The sequence below is a fragment of the Porites lutea genome, chromosome 1, assembly GCF_958299795.1.
Source record: "Porites lutea chromosome 1, jaPorLute2.1, whole genome shotgun sequence".
Taxonomy (NCBI): domain Eukaryota; kingdom Metazoa; phylum Cnidaria; class Anthozoa; order Scleractinia; family Poritidae; genus Porites; species Porites lutea.
In genome coordinates this window covers 13,152,512-13,179,394 of record NC_133201.1, presented here as the reverse complement: position 1 = coordinate 13,179,394, position 26,883 = coordinate 13,152,512, and the positions used below count along the sequence as shown (strand labels likewise).

Here is a 26,883-nt window from a genome sequence, read left to right as displayed (position 1 = left end):
CTTATCACTTGTAATCTGATCGCGAATGTTTTTACTATCTGTCACGTGTAACTTACGCAAAGCACAGCAATGGTCGGAGCAAAAGCGTTTTCAACTTCGATCGATGTCGTCTACACTCCGTAACCTTTGGTTATTACTAGTAATAAATTGCATTTTAAAAGCAAAAACTACATGACTTATCTAAACTTCTCAACACAACAACAGCTCCTTTTTATAGGAAGAAGTCATTTTGCTAGACAAGTAGAAAAAAAACATGACTGATGACAGAAATGTCTGAAACATGCCTGGTTATTTTCAATTGTGTATTCACCATCTCTAAGTTTCTTTACAAACTTCATAAACTGGAAAGAACAAAAGAAATTCTTCTCTGTTTTATGTCTCACAAACTAATTAACACAATCTCTGGAAAAGAAACGTTGAAAAACTCATTATTGGGATAAGCAGTTAATTTCCTATTTCTTTAAATGATGATCACATTTTACATTCTTCAATCACCATATAACCATATCTTGCACAACAATAGATAAGACTGCAGGGCCCACAGTTGACATTGTTTATTCTCAGTTAGAATAAATGGATCTGTCTTGAAAATACCCTTACATGACACTCTCCACCCAGTTATGGTAGAGTGATTTTACTTCACTCGTGAAACAGGTAGTAGATACTACGCACTATTAGCACTAATTCCATTGTATTCTTTTGTTAACCTCTTGCTTTTTGGCACTATTTGTTAGTATCTGTTTCACGGTTCAAGTAAAATCACGTTAATCGGCCCTTTGTAGCTTAACAGTCATATCAGGGCGGATAAAGGTTAGGCGATGAAACGAATGCGTCCGAGCAAATAAGTGTAATGCAGTGGACTGGGACTCTGATTCGGCCAGGGCTTGCGATGTGGTTTGTCGATTAGACACTGTTGTCACTGAATTTCAAGTGGTTTCTCTGTTTCTTCATGACTCTACCACTGATTTATATGGTTTTTTTAAACGAGTTAACTTTAATTCGTTAATTGGAAATTACTGGTTTAAGTTCCCAACTGCGGTCGCAGCCACAGTAATGTCGACGTTCTTCCAAAACAAAAACAACTAAATACTGTCTAAAACACGAAGTAAAACCTCATCCATGGCCAAAACTAAAAGACAGCAGAAGGCGCTTCAAAACTAGATGACGTGTATTTTATAATGCGCGCGGGCAACTAGTACAAGGTGTATTGTGCTAATTTCAATGACCATCACGCTTCTTTTTAATTTTGACAAAACATTTCATACGTCTTTCTGTTTCTTCGGAACTTCAAAATTAGTTGCCCGTCAGTTTCTACTGTTTACTTTGTGAAAGGTTTGAACCCAGGAGTCATTTCATAAGTAGGTGTAGTGTGATCGTCCGGGTGAACGTGGTCCTGAAGAGCACTATTGTTGTTGACAGTGATTGACATTTCGACAACTTGTGTGGCAGTCATCTTCAGAGTCAAAGTGAGTTGTATCACATCAGTTGATGTTACTACACTCTAGTTATTGACCCGATTGGTCAATTTAGTTGCGATGTTATTAGTCGTCTGTCAGTTAATTGGCTATGAAGATTCGTAATGTCATTGGTGCATTTTAATCCGTCTATTGTCACAGTTAAACAGTCGTTTATTGTTAGTAAAATTGTCAGTTGTCCAGTCGGTCTCTGATTGCTAGTTTTGCTTGACTACGTCAATAAGTCGTTTTTACGGTGCCCGTAACTGTTGACTACGAGTCAGTGGCGTTTGTTCTAAGTTAGTAAACCAACTTTCTAAAGTGAGTCGTTCATAGTAGTCTGTAGAATACGTAATACGTGTCACAAGGTCCCAGTCGATTTGATGTTTCGCCTATAAATGGTGCTCAGCAATGTGATTGTTGACGTCACCATTTCTCGTTGCTCGTTTGTGTTCTCTCAGTCGCGTGCTAAGGTTTCTCCCGGTTTCACCAGTGTAAGTAGCCTGGCAGTCGCAGCATTTGATCTTGTATACTGCTCCTTGTATGTTCTCCGTTTTGTCTTTGTCCTTGACATAAGTAAGTAGTCGTCGTAAAGTGGTTATCGGTTTGTGTGCAACACGTATATCGTAAGGTTGTAGTATACGTGCGATAGGCGCCTCTGATGTACGGTATAGTCGACTCGCTGTCGTAACAGGGCCAGAGTTGACGTTGGTCTGAGTGTTGGAATCAGTGCTACTGTGAGTGTTCCGTCTAACAAAGTCCCTTAACGTTGTTTAGGTAGTCAGTCTCGCAAGCTGTCAGGCGAGTCGGAAACTAGTTGCGCTCGTCTCGTCAAAGTCCGTATAGTTGTAGCCTTGAGAGAGGTTGGGTTGTACGATGACTGGTCTAGTAATCAGTAGGTACACTGTATTTGTCGGTTTTCTGTAAATTGTCCTTCGTAGTGTGTTGTTGTCACGTGCGATCAAGCGGTCTAGAAAAGGTATTTTACCATTTTCCTCGATCTTGGTAAACTCATGGATAACAGAAAGACTGGACAGAAAACTTATGTCACGTGGGCTGATTTCTTATCGCCGATTGGTTTTTTTGTGCTTCAAGATGACGTTGGATGGTTCCATCATAGTGGAAATCTGTGACGAAACGATGGCGAAAGTGTGGCGCAAACCAGTCGAAATGTAGGGTTTATTTGCCTGCATGTTGTTCTTTTTCGAAGTTTTTAGTGCTATTTTAACTTTTGGTGTATGTTTTTCCTTTTGTTTGTTGTCTTACGGCGATGGCGATCCTTCAAAGCCACACTTGAACCTTCGAAGTAAGCGCTTGTTATTGTTGTTTTGGGTTATTTGTCCTTGTCTTTGAGAAAATTGCGTCCCAAAAATTGAGTTTACGAGAGCCATATTTAGTAGACTTAGCGACTGTTTTGGGACACCTTTAATATGAAGGTTCTTTCTTATTTCTATTCATACCTACGATTGACAGATCTTTTAAGGATGGAATTGTGGCATACGCATAATTACAGAGTAGGTGCCGTAATTTTGGAGTCATTTTTCGCTGTCACAAGTTTCATAATCATTTACTCTGTCTTTTGCCTCTACCGGTTTTGTACCCTCTAACTGTCTTCTCCAAGAGCAAGTCCTCTTCATCCTTTTAAATCAAAACATGGGCAATCTGTAAAGTTGAAGACAGAGATAGTGAAATACACGAGGAAAAATAAGACGCGCAACACATCGGATGTAAAAGGTTGAATGGCTCTCCATAATGTGACATCACATTTTTCCACGACGTTGGAACGGATCACGTCAGCCAGTTTCCCACCCAGTCTTTCTATTATCCATGGTAAACTGTAAGTCCGCGTTCTGTTTGTTAAGGTGTTCGTGAACATCGTCGATTTCGTCTCAATGTACAGCGGTGAATGCGTCGTTAATATACCGTAACCAAAGAGGTAGACGTCAACAATCACATAAATACACAAGTTTTCTCGGTAAAAGATTCACTCGGAAGAGTTCGCTTAAAAATGGGTCTCTCGTGTAGTTCATGAACTATCCCACTTCCAAAATGTACTCTCGCCATGTTTTTACGGTGGGCTTCCCATCGACAGCGTTTACATTCGTATTTTTGGCATTATTATGCTTCCACCGAAGATAGACTGCTAAAAGCTTCGAGTCGCTTCAAGCTCCCTAGAACGTACTCTGCTGAAGTCCGCTGACCTATTCTACGCATACTCTTATATCTTGCGCACCCGCTGAACACGCCAGAGTGCGATTTGTGCCAAAAAAAAAACCGAGCCCATTTTATAACTGGGATGTGCCACAGGCAGCCCAGTAACAACAGTCCTATTCAGGACTACGTTCACTCGGAAGATCATACTTAACCTACTTATCTACTGTTTACTTTGTGTTTTAGCGAGAAAAACGGAGAAGAAACCTTCCAGTCACTACATCCAAATATATCCAGCTAATGTTTTGTTATGTTATGTAAAATCTATCCCCCTTTCACAATAGAGTACTAAAGTGTGACGTCATAAAAATGAAATTTCTGAAATTATGGGATTTGTCAGGATATTCTGAAAGAACAATGTCCAAAAGGCCTACTTGCCAAAAATGAGCATTTCGGGGCAAATTGTCTCTGAGATAGTAGCCCAGTTATGCTTAGAAAACTCCATACAAACCCTTCTAAATTTTTTTTGGGTCGACCCAAAAAAAATTAGAAGGGTTTGTATGGAGTTTTCTGAGTATAACTGGGCTACTATCTCAGAGACAATTTGCCTCGAAATGCTCATTTTTGGCAAGTAGGCCTTTTGGACATTGTTCTTTCAGAATATCCTGACAAATCCCATAATTTCAGAAATTTCATTTTTATGACGTCATCACTTTAGTACTCTATTACGGTTGAGTAATCTTGAGCTTTTCCAATGGAAATGGCGAAAGACGATTAGGTCAGAAGGAGACTTTCAAAACTTTCAAGTTGACTTCAAATTTTGGCATTATACGACTAGCAAGTTTGACCTATACGCATACTGACAAAAACATATGAAACTGCTTGTCAATATTGTTTTGAAACGAAAATTTCTCCGGCCTTCAAACGCACCGGAAGCGCGGAAAGAGCGATCATGCCAGTCCTACTCCTCATCACACATCACTTGAAGAGCGGAGTGCTCGTTTCATCGCCCAACCTTTATCCGCCTTAGTCACATAGTACAATAAAACACCTCCATAGAAAGCTGAACCGAGGTCGAAACAGGGGGAGCGGGGAGAAGCACGCCCCCTCCCCTACCGTTTTCTGTTTAGACCTCCGTTCATTATTCGCAAGGCTGCATCTCTTTCTTTGCGAACCACAAAAAAATAACACAAAAGAAAAACCCGCCAGCTACGCAGGCTAACTGTGTAGTGTCCAAGAATCTTCGGTAATAATGATAACTTAATAATTCTACGGGTAACATTTCTACTCTATTCTACCAGCATTTCTAAAAAGAAAAACACAACACAAAAATAACCTTGGATTTTGCAAACTTTGGATCATCTGCATTTTCAAGTAGCTCTCCGGCAGTCTTAGAAAGTTCCGCACTTTCACTTTCAGACTTATATTCATTCACCCTATAAAATTAATATTGAGTATAACTCATTCATAAAGTCTTGGCTTACTCCATATTTAATACAATTATTCTTAACATAAATTATTGGATGTGGCTGAGTATTATGTGAAAAAATATAGAAATCAAGAACGGTGTTCTCTGTTGAGGCAAGACATTCTCTTTAATCTGCATAACTCTTCATATTGTACAAAAATTAAGAATGAATGCTCTTGAATTCCGTCTTCAAAACATTTACCTGTTCCCTTACAATTTCAGGATAAGAAGAGATGCTTATTCTAGGGGATATTCTTCATACAGCAATTAATACATTTTGCCTATTTCATCTTTGAATAGACCATTTTACAGTTTTGAGTTTTTGAGTGAATGAGAGACTGGGGTTGACCTTGTTTTGACTCTTCCTTTTATGCTCAAAAATACTAGTTGGCAAAAGAACAACAGGACTCACATAATAAAACAGGAAGGGTTGTATCAAAACAAGGTCAACTCCACTTGTAACTGTAAAATGGACTATTATGTGTGAAACCATTGTTTTAGCTCTTCACTGCCAAAATGGTAAAGCTACTATGCTGTTTCTTTGTTCGGCATCTGTGCATCAATCATAAATTAAACGCATTTAAATTTGCTTTAAAGGAGTCAAAAACTAAGAGCATCTTTGTGGTAGTGGTCTGATTTCAGTTGGTATGCACATACCCCGGTAGTTTGCTATCCTTCACATAATTTAGTGATACGAGGAGTTTCCTTCATGCTGTGCTGTTCTCGCCACAAGATTTGTTTCAGCCAGTTTTGGAGGAAAGCAGAAAATTAATAAATGTGATGTATTATTTTCAAATAATAGGGACGTCAAGCAAATCGCTACGGCGAATTCTAATACAGCGGTCACAGAAGACCCCTAAATTTCAACTTCAAGCAAGCGGCACTCAAACAGTGACGGCGAGGTTTCTGGCTCATTTGCTTTCGCTGTTAGTAAAACGCGAGGAAGACATAATTACTGGAAAATTAGAAGCATCAAATACTTTCTTGAGAAAGTGCAAATTGATCAAGTTGTAAAAAATAGGAGAAAAATCGAATTTTAAATTCACGTTGTAGCGACTACGACACAAGATAGGTCCTCATGTTGTAGGTTTTGACGCTATAGAAAAAGAGCATTTCCAAGCATACGCACTACATCATTTTTGGGCTTTTTCACCATAGCCATTTACTTAAAATCCCTGATCACTTATCACTGATATAGTCTTAAGGGGTATGCTTGACTTGATTTGACTGTAACATCTCTTGGGGAATATTCACTACTAACTCCATACTCACCATGCAGAATCATCCAAAGACTCCTGCCCCACATCACTGTTTAAAAAAGGAACATTTCAGACATACTTGCAATAAGATTCAAGATATATGTTTTGCTATATTAATATTAGTTTTCGTAAAAAGCATTTTATAATTTAATGTTAAGTTTAAAAGCCTTTTTGTCACATCAACAAATAATTAACATGGGCACGTTTAACGTGCAAGAGCAATTTTGAATGCTTCAGTGTAACCATACCAAGAATAGACTCTTTTCAGTCGAGCCTGCTCTAGCAGAGCGAGACTCTAAAAATGCAACTTTTTTTTTTCGTGTGTGTGCGCCAAATGGTCATGGTCCCAGGCGTTCCTAGCGGAGACCGTGGAAACTGGGGATAAGTATCTCGACGTGACGAAAGCCACGCATGGTAAAGCTAAGGGAAGATTAATGCGAAAGATGTAGAGCTTTTCCGGAAAGGGTCGGTCCACGAATTCTATTCCTTGAAAGAGCTGATTACTTTGGAACGAGTGAATACTGCAGGGGTCGAAAAACAGAAGAATGTCAAATGAGCAAAACTTCGATCGTGAGGCTATGTAAACTTTCATTGTATGCAAATGAGTCTCGTGATGAGCATGCGGTTTATTTTCGGCGATGATTGAAATGACGGGTCATGTTGATCACGTCTCGCCGAAAGCGATTTAAAAAGCAAATACCCTTATGATTACTCGACCGTCGATAAAAAAGGGCATGAAAAACTTAAAGCAAGGAAATGTTTTGTGTAGGAAGCTACGTTGTTGCAAAGGCGGAAAGTTGAAAGCAAGTGAATTTAAGCGAATATTAATCTCGTTAATATGAATCTAGAGACTAATAACGGAGACGTCTGGGCTGGGAGCAAGCAGTTGTAAATTTTATAGGAGTCGTCCTATTTCAGAATTGAGCTATATATTGTATGAGAGAGAAGACCAATTGTAATACACCACGCTAGACTATTGCTTAATTTTTAATATTATCTAAATTGGGGAATCGATAGTTTATGGCAGATTCACTTCGTTGTATGTATTTAATGGACCTTTGTCCCGCGGCGGCCATTTTGTCTCAGGAGATTTAAAAAGCTTTGCTTATGCACAGCTAGCTTCGTTCTCTCTCCCTCTACGAGGCTAGCAGTGCATAAACAAAGCTTTTAAAACCTCCTGAGACAAAATGGCCGCCGCGTGACAAAGGTCTCTTGACAGGGTTGATAAGATGTGAGGTCGCATTAAATAAATGAGATATCAATGACTCAATCTTCAACTATTCGTCACGTAAGAGTCACGGATGCCTTACAGGTAGCTTTGTACTTGACTGTCACGCATTCTGCTTGCAGGACTTAATTTCCAATGGAAGCTACTAATCTACAAATTGGAATAGTCTATTTATTTTTGGGTTTGTTTGAGAACTGTTGTTATTTTTCATACTGACTTCTTTGTTGATGTTTCCTTGGTGTCATATATTCGCAAGGCCTAGCCTCTTTGCCTCATATTGCCTTTGATTGTGCAAGATTCCTTGATATTACAGTATAATTACCTAGACATCATTGGACATTTTCACTTAAGATTTATGTTTATTGCATTTTTTAGTGTAAGCACTTCGTAGCTTAGTACTCTATTGCTGTCGACGGCTGACAATAGAACACAAGGAAACGCCACAAAAGAAGAAGAAGAAGAAGAAGGGTGTCCACGGTGTGGTGTTTCTATTCATTGCTAAAATTTAACCTCATAAAAAAAATTCACGTTTACGCAATCTCATAGTTTTTATTGAGGTTTACCCGCATAAGCGGGCAGCCTTTAATGTGGAGCCCTGACTGACACTTCTTCTGAACTCCGTTGAACTGGCCAAGAGGCGAGCAAAAACCAAGCAATTCTAACAAAGGGCCGCAATGCATCATGCCACTAGCACGTAGGCCTAACACGATGGAATTTAAGGGAGTTACTTATTTCCCGCGACACGGGCTAATTATGTATGCAGTGAGAATAGCGGTTTCCTCCCATAACTTAGTTCCCCGTGCCGGGACAATAAGTATGCAGTGCGAATATTATACTATTAAATGTATCAAAGGCAGTCAATGGTTATTGTGTAACCTGGCTAGCTTGCATTTTTTTTTCGCCTTCCCCACATGTTCCTTATGGCTTCCACCCCTGGACACAGGCTCCTTAAGAATTAACTGCCTCCTCATTTCTTATCTTATCTCCAAGCAAGGTCGAGTCAACACTTTTAGAGCGTCTTATTTCTTATCTAATCTCCAAGCAAACGAGACTTAACGCTTCTAAGAGCGTTCTTGTCATCCTAAATATAGATTTTTTGTGCGAAATTGGATATTGCCATAGATGAATGAAAACGTGAAACGCTGCGCAAGGCTGAGTCGATCCTCATGCTATAGATTCACATTTCCTTGTCTTTCCTTCACACATCTGGTGCAGACTCAACAGGCTGTTAAAGTACAATGAATATCAACTCACCAAACGTTGCTTCGAACAAAGACTCAAAGGTTTCTTGGGAGTTTCCTAAGAAAATGTGGCTCATCGAATAACGAATAAAAATGAAATATCACGATTTTTATCATTGTGGCTGGGTAGATGGCTGCATCATCATAATCCACGAGGTGTTCACGTGCGATTCTTCTTAATGAAACAGTCTACAACTCTAACGACTTATTCTTTAAGATTTAAAGGCTATTACTTCTTAAAAGTAGCCTAGTATTCTTCAGGATATTTATTTTTTATATGCTATTCGACGATTTGTTTCTGAATTGATTTAGTACGCGTGATAGCGGCGACCGGACATACGTCTGCGGTCGCAGGCTATTCAAGGGCCTCGATTCGAGAGAAATTACATCATTGCCAGATATCAAAAACGTGATGAATGTGGCTCGTTATTTCAACCACCGCCGAAAATACACCGCATGCTCATCACAAGACTCATTTGCATACCGTGATAGTTTACAACACCCGACCAGTTAGCCTCATCATCGACCACTGAAGTGTTCACTTATTCCAAAGTAATCAACGCTTTCAAGAGATAAAATTCGTGGACCAACCCGTTCCGGAAAAGCTCTAAATCGCATTAATCTTTCCAAAACTTTCTTCCCAAAACATGCTTGGGTTCGCTCACGCAAAGATTCTTATTCCCAGTTTCCACGGTCACCGCTAGGAAAGCCTGGGACCATGAACCCCCTCTTAGTGTACTAAATACGAAGAAAAAAAACGGCTTGCAGGTTATGAGTCTTTACTACTAATAACACACAATTTATACGCGAATATATTGGACTTTGCCCCTTTTACAGTTCGTCCGTGAAAGAATGCAAATGGTTTACGGGATCAATTTTCTCAAATTTCTCCTCTTCGAACATCTGCAATTAAATTATGCATCGTTCAATGGTAAGATTGATACCCTAACGTCATATACTTCCAACAAAATAATCAAACAGCTGAAATACTGATTTCTACTCATCTCATGTTATTATTTTGTCAACTGGCTTCTTCCAAGTTTTTGCGCTAATACTATTGTTTCAACAAAAGTTAGCATCTTCATTAAGCCACTGGGTAAATTAAATACGTTTTAACTACTTTTAAGACTGTTTAATTTGCCGCAACGAAAAAGGTCTGTTTAACTTAATACGCAAGAAAACAAAGCATGTTAACGGAATTGTTTTACTCGGTACAGCTCTCTTTAAAACTTTAAAAACACAATTACGCCGCATAATGCCGAGTTAAAGTCAAAATCTAGATGATATCAATTATTAAAGTTTCATTAGTAGACCTTTGGAAAATATATGATTTCTTGTGTAATTCACCTTCAAGCAGATGAAGCATAACTCATGGGTTATGAAATACGTATATTGTACCGTTAGTGATAGCCGAATTAGGTCATAAATGTCTTGAAGCCGAAGACACACTGGGGGCACACTATAATATGAACCCTTAAACTCATGCATCACTGTACTCAGTGTTTGAATCATAAACACATTTAAATGTTATACTTCTAAACATCCTTAGCCATAATAAAAGACGAAAAGGAGAGTAGAGTTAAATACGAAGTAACAAAAAATAAGTTTGGGGGGAGGTAAAAGTGATTTTAGGTGTGGCAGTGGGGTAGTTGTGGAAGTGCTAATTTGGTTATGAAGGGATAGTGTAGTTACAGTGTGTTGAAATGAAGTGGTGGTTGTAAAAAGTCTTATCAATAGTATTTATTTCAAAGGTTGTTAGGCTTTCTGCTTAGGATTGTTTTCCCTTTATTTTTGAAAATTTTTGTATGAAGAGAACATGGATAAGGGAAATTTTATTTAATATAGAGAAGGGGGTATGAAGATGTTGAGGGGGTGGGGCTAAAATTTTGTGTGTGTGCTCGGAGGCTTTAAAAAATCGGTGAAGTCAAGGGGGAAGGCGTAAAATCTTGCTATAGAACTAAGGGCCTGATTACACATGAGCCGGGCCGGCTCGCTTTGCAGAGATCATGGCACCTTAGTAAACGCAACAAAAATCAACTTTGCGACTATATGACAACTGAGCCAGCCCGGTTAGCTGGGATCCCAGGATCCCGGGTGGAAATTTTCCAAGAAATTACACTTGCCGGGTGCTATAGTATGCTATATGCTAGGGACTGGCCCGAGTTTCTTGTCTTTGGGGCCCGCCATCTTGTTACTCGGGTGTATTAAAGTTGTGTTCATCTATCCGTTTATCTCGTCCCAGAAATCATAGTTTGTTCATGATATTTTAACATGGTGTCAGAAGTGGGATAATTCAACACGCCCAATGAAGTTTTGACTTCTAAAACATTGAGGTGGACCCGATGAACCAGGATTACAAAGTCAATCATTCGTAGCGTGCAGCCGAGTATCTTCGTAATTCTACCACCCGACACATTTTTCTCACAAACAAGGGCGTGCTTTCGTAAATTAAGCCGCCTCAGATGGAATGGTATGACTCTGACTTACCCACGGCGTTTAAAAGTTTCAAACAATATTGTCAGCTATTCTTTGATGGGCCTATGAACGCGAAAGAGGACAAAGTCAAGGCAACCTATATTCTACTCTGGATTGGCGAAGAGGGCCGAAAAATCTTTAACTCTTTTGACTTGACCGCTGATGAGAAAGCAAAACCTGACGCGATTTTTGACAAGTTTGCAACGTCCCTGGAATCTAAGTCAAATTTTTGAATTGCAAGGTACCAACTGCAAGGTTTCACAGACAGGCAGATGACGAAAGCGTAGATTCGTTCACGGCCAGGTGCAAAATACAGACCCAGAAATGTCGATTCAGTGAAGCCGAACTGGAGGAGCGTTTAATTGAGCAACTAATTAATGGTACTCGTGAACGAAAGATACAAGAAGTCCTCTTAGGAAAGGATGATAAGTTAAAGCTTGACAAAGCAATGGACATTGCTAGGACAAGGGAAGATGCGGTCATTGACATGAAACCCCTTCAGCAACGAGGTGCATCAGCATCCGCCCGTTCTCATGACACTAACATACATGCTATCAGACAGAATTCAACCTCAGATGTGGAAAATATGGTGTCAGCCATGAAAAAAAGTACCCAGCTCAAGGTAGAAGGTGCAGAAAGTTTAACCAGTGGAACCACTGGGAACAAGTGTGCAGAAATAAACAAGCACAGGACCGGAAAGCCAAGCCTTCACTTCGGAAGCAGCCTTGGGGTTGGATACTACAGGCCAAGACAAGTCAGGACAAGGCACACACAGTTGAAGGGACAAATTCAGACTCTGACGAGTTGTGTTTTGAGACAATTCAGATTGACAGTTCCAATGTTACTCCAGTAAAAGATGAAGCTTTTGCAAAGCTCCGAGTAATTGCCTAATGTTAATCATCCTAATGTTAATCATCCTAACCCTGTGCTCAAAGTGAAAGTAGATACTGGCGCCCAAGGAAATATTCTGCCTTTGCGAATTTATCGGAACATGTTTTCACACCATGTGGATGAAAATGGCCTTCCCACGGAGACAGCACTGAGTCAGACCAAACTGACAGCATACAATGGCACCCAAATGTCTCAGCATGGAGTATGTTCTACCAAGAGCTCTTATGGTGACAAAGCAACTGATGCAGGTTTTTATGTTGCCGGTGTCGCTGGCCCCGCCATTTGTGGCCTACCCACTTGTTGCCAACTTAACTTGGTGGAGTTACTCTGTGCAGTAGGCGCATGTTCTAGCAAAGTGCCTCTCCCAGCAGTTAAGGATAAAGGTGACCTCCAAGCGTAGGCCTTGTGTGGCAAATAAAATAAAATAAATAAATAAATAAAGCTTTGTACCCTGACCGTTTTGATGGCATTGACAAATTTGAAGGGGAAAACCACATTGCCATTGACCCTGATGTGCTGCCTGTAGTTCATGCACCACGGAAGTGCCCAATACACGTTAAGGATGATGTTAAAAAGGATCTTGATGAAATGGTCAATCTTGGTGTTATTAAACCTGTGACTGAGCCCACTGACTGGGTTTCAAGCGTGGCTTACTCCCAAAAATCAAATCAGTGGACGATGGCGTGTTATTAAAGAAAGAATGATAACATTCTTTAGAATGTTATTCGATGCTGAAGGAGCACACCCTGACCCAGAAAAGGTGGAAGCTATCTGAGCCATCCAGGACCAACAGGATGCCCAAGAACTCCAGTCCCTCCTTGGTATAGCAAAATACATGGCTCCTTTTATTCCAAATCTGTCTGCTTTGTCTGAGCCTCTGAGGAACTTGCTTAAGAAGGGCACTGACTTCCACTGGTTTCCTCCCCACAGTACCGCTTTTGAGAAAATCAACCAGTCAATCTGCCGTCAAGTCTCACTTACATATTTTGATCCTTAGAAGGAAACAATCCTCCAGGTTGATGCCTCCCTAAGACGAGTGCATTAGTGAAAGAAGGCAAAGTTGTTGCTTTCACACCTTGAGCACTCACTGACACTGAGAAACAATATGCAAATATTGAGCGTGAGGTGCTTGCTGTTTTTTTTTCCTTGTGAGAAATATTACTCCTACTTGTTTGGCAAGAGGTTCATGGTAGAGTCAGATCACAAAACTCTTGAGATGATTCACTTGAAGAATCTTACAACTGCTCCTCCAAGACTCCAGAGAATGTTACTCAGAATACAAGGATCCATATGACTTCACTATCAAGTACAAACCTGGCACAGAAGAGCTTCTCGCTGACCCAGTGTCAAGACTAAACCCTCTTCCAAATGAAGAGTAATTGGAACTTCAGAAAGTATGCCTAGGGCGATTCTCTAATAAAAGTTGAATGCTTTGGGGCGAGACACCTCCTCTGATCCTGAACTTTCAGCTCTACGTTGATTCTCAATTTCCTTTGTCTCCTGGACCTAATTGTTTATGAATTAGGGCTAGGAAACAAAGGAAATTGAGAATCAACCTCGGTTAAATCAAAAATAACCTGAAATCAAATTTGACCTGTAACATATATACCAGTTATCCAAAAGATATATGCCATATAACTAAATTCAAGACAAACATGACCAGCATACTCCTACAATGGATGAAACACAATCATCATTGCAGTTTATGTTTGTCAAAAGACAAGTTTTATGTACATGTATAAAACTATTGGTGTTATGGATAAGTGAGACCACCAAATAACAAAATTACAAAGACTGAAAAGACACTGAGCATCACTCACAGTGATGGACCCCGACACATTATACCCAACCAGCAAGCGACAACAGTTTCTACAAAAACAACAAACAGCCATCAAAAGGTACTTGAGCAGGCCCAGTTAGAACATTACAAAGCCTTATTTTTGTATGCAATATTAACAATACCTTTACGGACTAAATTACCACCAAAGAAGTGGCAGACCTTTTTAATAATTTATACTTACCTTACATGTTCTAAATACTCATCAGCCCACTTTGTAGGAACATTATGAACACCTGTAAATGATGAGCACAGTGAGTCAAACTGAAATCTGAAGTTAAATGCACCTAGAGAGAAACTTTTTGTTCCATGAACAACTGTGCTACAGTGTGTAAAAAATAATAATCTTAAGTTAAACCAACTAAAGGCTACTACTAGTACAAAAAAATAAGAAGGTTTATTGAGACAATTTCAAGCACCTTCTTTGTAAGAACACGTTACAGAAAATACATGCCCATTTTTTAAAACATCACCTGTGAAAAGTGGTGTAGCCATTAGGCTTTGCAAGAACAAAAAACGTTTCAAACTCAAGACTTAACAATCACAGAAAAAGATTGAATAAAAACATTACGCATTAATTTTTATCATTATCAAAAAAGTCCTTGCATTTAAAGCAGTCGTTAAAATTCATACGATAGAAGATCGCGGTCTGGCGATCAAATTTCATCATTGATTGAACTGATGGTGGAGTTTGCAAGCTTAATGTACTGCTAAATACTTGTTTTAAGTCAATGCGTTACTACATTTATGGCAAATCATTGAGGATTTGTCAAATTTAAATGGATGAAGTGAAGCACACAGTTTTAAAATAAACTGAGCTATTGAAAGTCACATTAACTTCAGTCTGTTCTTCTTCAATGAAATACCCAACCGTAATTTTGTGGGTGTCTGAGCAAGAACAAAAACCAGGAAAAGAACATATTACAAGAGAATTCTTGTCAAAAAAGAGTGTTTTGGATTCTGGGGCAAGATGGCTGCATTTTTCCTGCTTCACCCCTGCAAGAAATAATTGTCTTGGCTACACCAAGCTTGGTCACAACGGTTTGATATTAGCCTCCTTCGAAAAGAACTTGGCCTATATCCAGCCATCTTGAGTTTACGCTTGATCAATAATTATTCATAAGTAGTATCAGACATGGTTAGGGTTAGAAAGTACCTGATAACATGAAGATGGAAATGGTTTTAAGAGTAAACAAGTAACATACCTGCTACTGGCACTGGTAGCCTTGCTTCATGTTCATATTCTTTTGACCACTCTGCAATAAATGCAACCAACATGCTTGGTATCAGTCCATCATCTAACAGTAGACTTGGCCACTTTTGATTACAATTTACTCTTTTAATCCCTTCATCACGGAATAGCAGAAAAGAACACTGTAAACTTCTGCTTATAAGCCCTGTGCATTTACAACTTTATGAGTGGTTTTAGGAGGGTTTATAAATGGAGGAGCTTATATCCAGGGGTGGGGGTGGGAGGCTTATAACTAGACTCAAAAAAGCGTTTCAAAAAAGTGACATAACAGTGCTGTTAAAACAAACTTTTTAAATTTACATGCTTTTTGAAGCTTTTTTTGTTTACAGGTACACTGTACATTGTAGATGGGCCTACAACTGGGGGGAGGGTTTATTGGTGAAAGTTTATGGTATTATTATTAAATTTTATTATTATTGCTACTCCTGGAAATATCTAATATTAATAACTGTTCCTCAGTGGGATACCTAAAATGAGGTTACAGGTAATTCCACAACTCCATTAAACCCTACTCCTACAATCCTTACTATCACTAGAAAAAGTCCCTCAGTGGAACATATACCCGCATGCTCCACCAATTGGCGGGAGCAAGTCCCCAACGCCAAACTGTACTGCAACCTTCCAACCTTGTCAGACCGGAATGGATTCAAAAGGCATGGTCTTGCTGGCCATTGCCACCATGACTGAAATTGCCAGCAAGCCAGCTTGTCCGGTGGAGGCCAAATTACAGACACTTACAGCTGTACAATGCAGTCGCCCAGTGTCTCAATGTACATTCATAGACAACCTGATGCAGGACATTGGGGCGGCACCCACCAGCAAACTCTCAACCCGCATGAACAGCAAAGCAGACTATGCAGCCAGCTGACTAGCTCAGCCGAGGCTGCCTAAATGAATGATGAATTAAATCCTACAACTGCTGCCTCTTAACTTCTGATAGCTAACTGTAACACAGTTTAATACTAGACCGTATTTCAATGTATTATGTATGTGATAAATAACCAGTCATACCTTCAGCTCTTTGGACTTCTGTTGACATGTACTCTGCAGCCCATTCACTTGATGCCAAATCAGCAATACCAGGAGCTAATTTATATTGTTTTAAAAAATGACATAATTGTTAAGTATAAGCTGAATATTAATGAACCAAATATTATATGAGTACAGGGTTCATACAAATAAAAATAGCAACCATTTTTCAAGGACTTTTCAAGGACCACATTAGATTTTCAACGACTACCCATCAGGAATATAATTTCACAGATTGTACAAAAATGCACATTCCCAGTCTATTCTAATAATAGTATTCTTTAAGGCTTGAACTGTTTGCTTCATCAACTCCTCTACATTTTTCAGCCTTTCACTTGTCTTCAATTGATAGTTAATTATTGCATAAAACATTGAGCACTTTGTGTAAACAGGGTGCAAAGAAAGTAGTGTGCGATAGCCCGGGGCTAGTGGATTTTGCTATCAGGCTAGAGAATTCTGTTATTAACTTGCCCGACAGGCAAGTGAAGTTTTTTGAGGAATTCAAATTACAGAAGAACTGTGAAATCAATGTGCTCATCAAAACGTTTCTGGGGCTAGTTGGAATGATGCTTGGGCTAGTAAAATTAATGTTAGCTTCAGCTTGCTCAAATGGCAAGCTGTAAAAATGATTTTCTTTGCACCCTGGACTAAATGACCTTTAAATTCTCTGAGTTATGATTAATATTCTGTCTTAGACAACCAAAAAAAAGCATCAAAACACTTTCCAGGCCACTGAATTCAAAGTTAAAGAAAATTCAAGGACTTTTCAAGGACTTGCACAGAAAAATAAGGAGTTTTCAAGGACTTCCCCTAAAATCCAAGGTCTTTTCAAGACTGTGTGAACGGTGGAGTATACTCACACAACAGTCTCATTCAAGTTTATCAAAGTTAACTGCACCGTAAATTTTAGAGGTACATGTAGGCTCAATTAATTTCTGCTGCTGTCATACACCTCAGAAACCATTTTGCTCTATAACAACATTGCCATGTGTGAGATTAAAATGCAGCATAGCTTGAATGCAAATCACAAAAGAAAGGTATACCTGTGTATCAGGAAGATCCAGTTCAAAAACACTCATGTAAAGATTTCAAACAATTACATGATTATGATTACAATAGCATTAAGCACAGACGATGTCATAAAAACGTGACCCCCACTGAGACTCAGACAAACATTGGCCATTTCTGCTTGAGGTCACAAGAACGCTGAATGGAAACGCAAAGTTTGCGATCAGTTCTGCTCGCCTTTTTAGCGTTTTTAGGAGCGTTTCAGTTTTGAAATTCAAAGAACATCCAGGAAAATATAATGTAGAATAAATCAAAACATTGCTCAAGTGCAAAGGATTGAAGCAGAGTGGAAAATGAGAGAACTTTTAAATGCCGCGTGTTGATACCTTATGGGCAGCCCAGCCGGTAAATGTTTTCAGAGAATTCTCATCAAATTCTTTAAAGAAAATTTGATAATTGTTTAGAAATTTTGATTTCTGTGCCGAAGTAGAAGGAGTCATAGTCGTACCAGATATTTGATAACTTCAGATTTTCGTGAAAAACATTTTAGACTGCCGGGCCATTCTGGGCCGTCCCCGGGATTCGAGATTCGAATATGCTCAAGCTCAGGGAATTCGTGCACTAGAAGACCAAGCCTGTTTCAGAATTGCTTGGCATTTGCAAACAAACATCAAATGTTTCAGGGAGGTTTTGACGGTAATTTTTCTGGATATCCTGAAAACTAACTCAGTGCGTCACGCCAGTGAGGCGTTGAAAACAATGAGAATTCACAAAATGCCCAAGGTTGACAATTGAGTCTACCTTAAACCAAGGGCAATGTTTGAAATCGCTTGAGATTTCTACAGAAGCATTTTATGTTTTTAGAAGAATTAAATCGGAGAATTTGTGAAAATGGAATAAATTTAAGACTGTCATGTATCTACTTCTTTCAAAACATTTCCCGGCTGCCTGATCACTGCCACAAAACACAGCACACTTTGCTTTCTTTCCAGGATCCTTGAGTTCCTGTCACATTCTTACCAGCTGTAATGCTTGTTGTTTACCATATCCCAGTAAAAATATGTGAAAAAAACAATGTTTTGACTCAACGCTCGGTAAACGTGCATACAAAGCCTCTGAGTGAGAAGCAAAGTTTGTAGGAGTCATGCGGGGGGTCTTATCAGATGTAGACTACTTTTAGAATCTGTGCGCAGTGCTATTTGTGGGCATTGCTGATCCTGACTTACATGTATAGTCCTTCAGTTGAACACTTTCAGACAAGTCTCCTCCAAATAATAAATTGCTACTTACAACTTCCAAACCCAATACAAAGAATTGACTAGAATTAACCCACCTCTAACAGGAGTATGATGAAAGTTTCTCTGCTCAATTTCTTTCATTTCATGTAACAAATCACCCATGCGAAATGACTGGGGAGGGGCATGTGTCCTTGGATCATGGAGAAATTCTGACACCAACTAAGGGATAACAAAAACAAAAGTGTATATCAGTTTAATATTTTTTCAAACATCTCTTTTACGTTTACTGCCAGTATTTATTGCTACCTTTTGTATCTTAGCAGTAGTATTGTCTATGAACAGGGCACATTTTTTATTTGATAAAAAATGTACCCTGCATCGCAGATGTAATTTAACCCCAGCTTGTAACGTCTGCAAACCCTGGGGCCCAAAAAACTCAGCAATTAACCAAAAGTGCATTTCTAACAATTTCCTATCAACCTGATTGGCAGATCAACAATGGCTCTTTACAGAAGCAAATAATGGTGCATACTCAAATCCTGCTAGGTGCAAGTACAGTGGTGGCCAAAATGAGGACTTAGGCATTGGCTAGCAGACAAACAGAACCAAACCTACCCAAAATGTTCTTAACAAATCTATAGCTAGCACTATACTAGCTTTTGCTCCTGATGGTAGATTTAGCCTGCGAGCAAGCTCTCCTATTTGGGCAAGCGAAGCGAGCCTCACGATAACGCACGAGCGAGGGGCCGAGGAAAGGAGAGCTTGCAACGATCTCTCATAAATTTTCATTTCCACCCTGGAAACCCCCTGGACCCCGCAAAGCATGAAAACTGTCACTGCATACGTGCTGCAGATTAGAAAAGTGACAACCGCCTGTCAAGTTTAGACAGCCGAGGGCACGTAGAATTATTTATTTAGGGACGGACCATTAGAAAACTTATGGGTGGGGAGGGGGGCGGGCGAAGTACAGAAAAAAATATTCGTGCAAGGGAAAATTAAATGAAAAAAATTCTTGCACGCCAAATAATCCTAAAAAAAATTCATGCTATGGCCTAAAAAAACTCATACAAGGAATTTGATAACAAAAAAAATTCCTGCGGCTAGAAAATTCCCCTCTGCCCTGTAACTTTTCTAATGGTCCGTCCCTTATAAATCGCTTTTGCAACAGCACCAAAACAATATTTTTAATCACTGAAGATATCAACGTGCCTGCTTGGATGAGAACTCAATACTTTGATTCTTGTTTCGTTTACTTTTGAAAAGTCGTCCATACTACAGGGTAGAAGACTACTCCCTGTCGCAATCACCAACAAAAACAATAGACATATTTGTCCGTTCCAGAACTGGAGAGTAGCGTTTGAATCTCTCTTCACTTTCACTCTTGTTGTGTTCAGAACTTAACAAGGCGCTTGACACAAACGAATACAACTGAGAAAGGGTTTTCATTTTCCTTCCACAAGAACTATAAACTTGGTCCGACTTATCCTCGGCTCGCAATTCATGTATTCTCTTCGCGAGAACTAAATCAAACGAGCCCCCTGGTCCGCTTTGAGGACTGAAACAAGTTGTCGGTACCAATCTGATCAACTGACAACTAAACTCGACACGCCGACGAAGGAGGTGCCAGCTTGGCCTGTTATCAATCAACTTTGTTTTCCAGAACGTCATTTTACAGCCAATTGTATTTCCCTTCGTCTGAGTGAAGTACAAATGAAATTTTAAGAGAGATTGTTGCAAGCTCTCCTTTTCTCGCGTTCTCGCGAGACTTGCTTTGCTTGCCCAAATAGGATAGCTTGCTCACAGGCTATGGCAGATTAAGATGTTTGAACTTCGAGAAGAGGTTTAATTTGTTTCGTGCGGTTTTGTTGGTAGAAAATTGCAGACACTAACCCAATATATATATTTATATGAAGGTGACTTGAGATCCACCCACAACACAAATTCTGACAAATTCGTAAACCTCAGAATGCATGGAAACAAAAAGGATCTGGAAAAAATGGTGACAAGCACTTTTCATTTGCAAAGCCCCATTCTGGGGTTACATGTATCCCTGGACAATAAATGTAGTCAACAAAATAATTCTCATTTCTTTTCCTATGAGTGACAAAAGACAAGTGATTCCCTTTTGGTGAAAAGGCAAAAATTCCAAACCATCATCATCACCATGATGAGGTTTTCGGCAGAAAATCCTCATTTACACCCTTTTTGCACATAACATGCAGGAAGCCTTCAATAAAAATAACTATTAAAAATGAAATAAAATACCTCATCTTGCTGTGTCTCATCAAAAGCCCTTTCACCCTGAAAAATAATCATCGTAAAATTGACAACCTTGTTTTAAAAAATAATAACTTCAGTAATGGGCAAGGAAGCACTTGTACAATAAAAAGAGAAATAATTTAACGGTAAGCACCTTTTTTTGTTCACTGTCAGATTGTTACTGGGTATTGCTATTATGATAATTCATTATTAACCACTAAATGACTGGTCCATCCCATTTTGTTTCCCTCGAATGATAATAATTCCTTCAACTTTGCCTCAGAAAACATTGAGATTTGAGGGAAACAAAATCAACTGTTTCCTGAAGGACCAGTCTTTCTGTGATTTGTATATAGCTGGAAATTTTTTGAAGCTGGAAATTCATTAAACCTCCTTGTAACATAGATAAATGGTCAACATTAGCGGGTAACAGTGCACTGTTACCCTCTTACGTCATAGATTTTGCAATGTTGCCCACTCAGAGATTTTGGAAGAAACAGTTTCATTGTTAGATGTCATGTGACCTCAAAGTAACCGATGAGAGCACACACTGTTAGGAAGAAATTTCTAGCTACATAACAAAATAGGTTACTGTTATCAATATTATTATTGTTATTACTATTTTATCATAATATTTGTACTTAAACATATTACCAATTCTCTGTGGGGTCCAAATCTGTCTTGCACCAGAGCCTCCTAAATTTGTATTTCAGATAGAAAAAGAAGATTAAGAAGTTGAAGAGCAATGTCTACAAAATAAAAATTTAAAGGTGAATCATAGTATTTACGTACATGTACCTATACTACCACTTATAGCCTGCGAAGACAGCCATTTCTCCTCGCTCTTTGCTGCTGGGGACGTTTTGCATGGAGGAACGTCCACGTGTCAGCGGCAGAAATTCCATACTGATGACGTAAATCAATGTTTACATAATAAATCCAGTAGTCATAGGGTTCCAAATGCAAACTTGTTCAATTTTACGTATCTCCCAGACGATTTTGGTAAAGTGTTGTGTTTATCCGTGAACGGGCTCATGAAAAACTCAAATGCCTCTTCTGGAGAAGACTATATTCCACAAATATTGACTGTTTGTTAGAGATTCATAGTGTTTACATTTGACCATTGTGGCCTTTTGTCTTTTGTCTTTGTCTGTCATTCGTAAACAATAGCTAAACAATGCAACTACTCCGTCAACGAATCAGCACTTCTGACCGGATTCTGGACAGATTTTACGTCATCAGTATGGAATATCTGTCACTGAGTCGCAGACATTCCTCCTCGTAAAACATCCCCAGCAGCGAGGAGTGAGGGAAAACGGCTGTTTTTGCAGACTATACAACTTGAAAACTGGTAAAGAGAAACTGCATTAAAATGCTTACCTGTTGAAATGACTGATCTTGTGTAAAGTGTGTGACAAGTTTCATTAAAGGGTTTGCGCTCCCACATTCACCCTCCACCAAATCACGCATTGCCATTTTAAAATAACCACAGAAACAACTGAAGACTGCATAAGAAATACATTAAAATTGAATCAACACACAAGTAATGAGATCAACTAACAACTAAGGGGGGGGGGGGAGGGTTAAGGCTTTTACCTCTTTTATCATTGATTGGATGTGATGGTAAAATTAGATAATATATTTGATTAAAAAAGGAAAGAAATAGGGGAAACGCGCCTGTTTTGCTGAATATTTTCTTGTACTAGGTGCCTTACAAAATGTTACGGGTGAGCAATGTATTTTGATGGTAAGAAAAATATCTAATACAACCTTATAACCAGTTCATGGTATGGTATGGATTTCAAGCTACTCATGCTTGGTATGGGATACCACTCAAAAAAATCTGGTCTGTTCCTATTGATAGTATAGAACATTTGAATGAGTTCTATTGTGTATGCTCTGGTTTGAAATTGAAGGCAATAATTTTATTGATCTCTCACACCCCTTTTCTGGTCCACAATGTAAACTACTGGGTCCACCTGTAATATTGCATTATTTCTTTAAGATTTTATTTGAGACCATTAATAATTATTGATTGATTAAGTTCGAATGCATTTGATTAAGTTAATTCCCACAAACGCATTTTCCATCTTCAAACAATGGCCATGAAAAACTGTCCAAGTGAGCAATTTACAGCCGTCACCAGAGGAAAATACACCTACACTGTACTGTAGAATACTCTCTAGACTACACATTGCTGACATGCATTGCCATGTTAACACGCAATTCCATTGCAATCCATTAACACCATTTAGAACATGAAAGTGGGTACAAATGCCAAAGCAAAACCTTGCAATGTATAAGCTTAATGGCAGAAGAATCTAAACGACAGCAACTGCGACATACATGACATACATGCATGTAAAGGCACCAAATGGGTACCCACCAAATGTTGTCCTGTCCTGGTGATGGTCATTGTCCAAAGTTTTAAATTACAGAAGATGTTAACTTTTTCAGATTATACTCGCCAGTGTCCAATTCACGATTATAGGCAACCTTTGTGAAACTAAGACTAAGCTTATAGATGTAGATGATTCAGCAGAATCTGTCAAGAGGATCATGAGAAACCACAACACCTTAACATAAATTCTGATCAATTAACCCCTCTCAGAGTCTTACCAATAATAACCAAGGATCCTCAAATCAAAGTGAAACAATCTCTTAGCGTAGAGGAGTTCAACATTTACGGCCAACCACATCCATCTAGAAATCAGGATAATAGAGCATTTCAGTCAGAAACGAGTCATCCTTAGTATCCTCCTCGATCCCCTCGATCCTCACCCGATTCACGCAACCCCTATGGGTGATACCCGCTGAAAATGCACCAAATTACGCGGGCATCACCCACTGAATTACGTACTATAGTACGGGCAATATGGCGGTCCACAGGCTACACAACCATCTGTGCAAGTAACCGTGATATTTTAGATAAAATAAAAATAATTCCGCCTCTTTGATACAGTGGAAAATGGAAAGACTAAAATATTAACGTCTATTTGATATATAAACCGCAAATTTTCAAACAATTCCAGCTAATTCCGCATAACCCGAAGACGAGTAACGAATAGGGCGAAGATAAGTTGCTCAAAGTGAAGTTTTACTTCATTGTGTTAGGTTAAAATCCATCCGTGATTTGAGATAAAACGTCTTTAGTAAACAATTGTAGTTCTCAACGCGGAAAATAAAATATTCTGGGTTTCGGGAGTGCGGTCTGGCTCACGTCTGATAGGATGCTGATACGACGGGCGTTTTTGAGACGGGCAAATTCGAGAAAGACATTTTATTACAGTTCCCCCAAATGAAGTGTATTTCTATGATATTCACATCAAACTGTTCCGAATCGTGTCATAGACACGTTTTAAGCAAAAATCTGGTCTTCCAAAAGCCCAAAGTAAAGAATTTTGGAATGGCGAGTGCAGCGTGTGTGACATCCTATAGGATGCCGATTCACGGGCGTTTTTAAGGCGGGCAAATTCGAGAAAGACATTTTATTACAGTTCCCGCCAATTGAAGTGTATTTCGATGATATTCACATCAAACTGTCCCGAATCGTGTAATAGAAACTTTTAAAGCAAAAATCTGGTCTTCCAAGGGCCCAAAGTAAAGAATTTCTGAATGGCAAGTGTAGCGTGTGTGACATCCTATAGGATGCCGATTCACGGGCGTTTTTAAGGCGGGCAAATTCGAGAAAGAAATTTTATTACAGTTCCCCCCAAATAAAGTGTATTTCGATGATTTTAACATCAAACTGTTCCGAATCGTGTAATAGAAACGTTTTAAGCAAAAATCTGGTCTTCCGAAGGCGCAAAGTAAAGAATTCTTGAATGGCGAGTGCAGCGCGTGTGACATCCTATAGGATGCCGATTCACGGGCGTTTTTAAGGCGGGCAAATTCGAGAGAGAAGTTTTATTACAGTTCCCCCCAAATGAAGTGTATTTCGATGATATTCGCATCAAACTGTTCCAAATCGTGTAATAGAAGCGTTTTAAGCAAAAGTCTGGTCATCCGAAGGCGCAAAGTAAAGAATTTTGGAATGGCGAGTGCAGCGCGTGTGACATCCTATAGGATGCCGATTCACGGGCGTTTTTAAGGCGGGCAAATTCGAGAAAGACATTTTATTACAGTTCCCCCAAATGAAGTGTATTTTGATGATATTCACATCAAACTGTCCCGAATCGTGTAATAGAAGCGTTTTAAGCAAAAATCTGGTCTTCCGAAGGCGCAAAGTAAAGAATTTTGGAATAGCGAGTGCAGCGCGTGTGACATCCTATAGGATGCCGATTCACGGGCGTTTTTAGGGCGGGCAAATTTCAGAAAGACATTTTATTACAGTTCCCCCCAAATGAAGTGTATTTCGATAATAATCACATCAAACTGTCCCGAATCGTGTAACAGAAGCATTTTAAGCAAAAATCTGGTCTTCCGAAGGCGCAAAGTACAGCGAAAGTAAAGAATTCTTGAATAGCGAGTGCAGCGTGTGTGACATGCTATAGAATGCCGATTCACGGGCGTTTTTAAGGCGGGCAAATTCCAGAACGACATTTTATTACAGTTCCCCCCAAATGAAGTGTATTTCTATGATATTCGCATCAAACTGTTCCAAATCGTGTAATAGAAGCGTTTTAAGCAAAAATCTGGTCTTCCGAAGGTGCAAAGTAAAGAATTTTGGAATAGCGAGTGCAGCACGTGCGACATCCTATAGGATGCCGATTCACGGGCGTTTTTAAGGCGGGCAAATTCGAGAAAGACATTTTATTACAGTTCCCCCCAAATGAAGTGTATTTCTATGATATTCGCATCAAACTGTCCCGAATCGTGTAATAGAAGCGTTTTAAGCAAAAATCTGGTCTTCCGAAGGTGCAAAGTAAAGAATTTTGGAATGGCGAGTGTAGCGCGTGTGACATCCTATAGGATGCCGATTCACGGGCGTTATTAAGACGGGCAAATTCCAGAAAGACATTTTATTACAGTTCCCCCCAAATGAAGTGTATTTCTATGATATTCGCATCAAACTGTTCCAAATCGTGTAATAGAAGCGTTTTAAGCAAAAATCTGGTCATCCGAAGGCGCAAAGTAAAGAATTTTGGAATAGCGAGTGCAGCGCGTGCGACATCCTATAGGATACCGATTCACGGGCGTTTTTAAGGCGGGCAAATTCGAGAAAGACATTTTATTACAGTTCCCCCAAATGAAGTGTATTTCTATGATATTTGCATCAAACTGTCCCGAATCGTGTAATAGAAGCGTTTTAAGCAAAAATCTGGTCTTCCGAAGGCGCAAAGTAAAGAATTTTGGAATGGCGAGTGCAGCGCGTGTGACATCCTATAGGATGCCGATTCACGGGCGTTTTAAACGCGGGCAAATTCGAGAAAGAAAGTTTATTACAGTTCCCCCCAAATGAAGTGTATTTCTATGATATTAATATGAAACTGTTGGGAATCGTATAATAGGAGCGTTTAAACAGAAAAACTGATCTTATGAAGGCGCAAAGTAAAGAATTCTTGAATGCGCCATTTTCTCATAGACCTTAATGCGACTTGTTTACCCCTTAAAAATGTTGCATAACCATTTTCTTAAATTTATCTTGGGACAACTGTAATACCCAGGGGAGATTGGAAACAATGGTTGTGCAAAATTTTGGGCCTTAAACAAGGTTCATTACGGTTAATGAAATGGCGAATTCAAGAATTCATCCAGGGTCACGTCATTTTTAGGGCGGGAAAATTCGAGAAATAACGAAAGGAACTTTATTTCAATATTAATAAGACCAAAAAGATCGGAATCGTATGATAGAAACGTTTAAAATGAAAATCTGGTCTTAATTCTAAAAGCGCAATCATCCGAAATCATCTGGGCCAATGACATACATGATGGGATGGACTGGTAATTTTAAGGGTGGGCAAATTCAAGAGAGAGACTTGATTACTGTTTGCCTAAAATGAAGTATATTTCAGGATGTTAAGATCAATGTGATTTGAATCGTAAAATAAAAATGTTTTTAGCAAAATATGTTTTTCTGAAGGCGCAGTAGCCGCAGTTAAGAGTTGATCCCTTAGTTAAGCTGCACCGTCGGCCCTCTTTATTTTATTGTCG

General features: G+C 39.2%; 1 protein-coding gene across 2 annotated transcripts in view; it reads right to left on the bottom strand.

Annotated features, from left to right (window-relative positions):
* Window positions 1–23,543, bottom strand: part of LOC140945617 (peroxisomal targeting signal 1 receptor-like) — a 47,069-nt gene extending 23,526 nt beyond the window's left edge. Inside the window, exons 1-11 of one of the 2 annotated variants that reach the window (XM_073394638.1) lie at window positions 23,410–23,543; window positions 22,171–22,295; window positions 21,445–21,486; window positions 20,797–20,832; window positions 18,627–18,750; window positions 16,268–16,342; window positions 15,210–15,260; window positions 14,189–14,240; window positions 6,346–6,381; window positions 4,942–5,041; window positions 285–341 (exon numbers count right to left, since the gene is read on the bottom strand). In XM_073394638.1, coding sequence (XP_073250739.1) covers window positions 285–341; window positions 4,942–5,041; window positions 6,346–6,381; window positions 14,189–14,240; window positions 15,210–15,260; window positions 16,268–16,342; window positions 18,627–18,750; window positions 20,797–20,832; window positions 21,445–21,486; window positions 22,171–22,266 — 669 coding nt within the window. In that variant the 5' untranslated portion in view covers window positions 22,267–22,295; window positions 23,410–23,543. The remainder of the gene's footprint in view (window positions 1–284; window positions 342–4,941; window positions 5,042–6,345; window positions 6,382–14,188; window positions 14,241–15,209; window positions 15,261–16,267; window positions 16,343–18,626; window positions 18,751–20,796; window positions 20,833–21,444; window positions 21,487–22,170; window positions 22,296–23,409) is intronic. The other variant, XM_073394645.1, reaches the window with a different exon arrangement.
* Window positions 23,544–26,883: the final 3,340 nt, after the last annotated feature.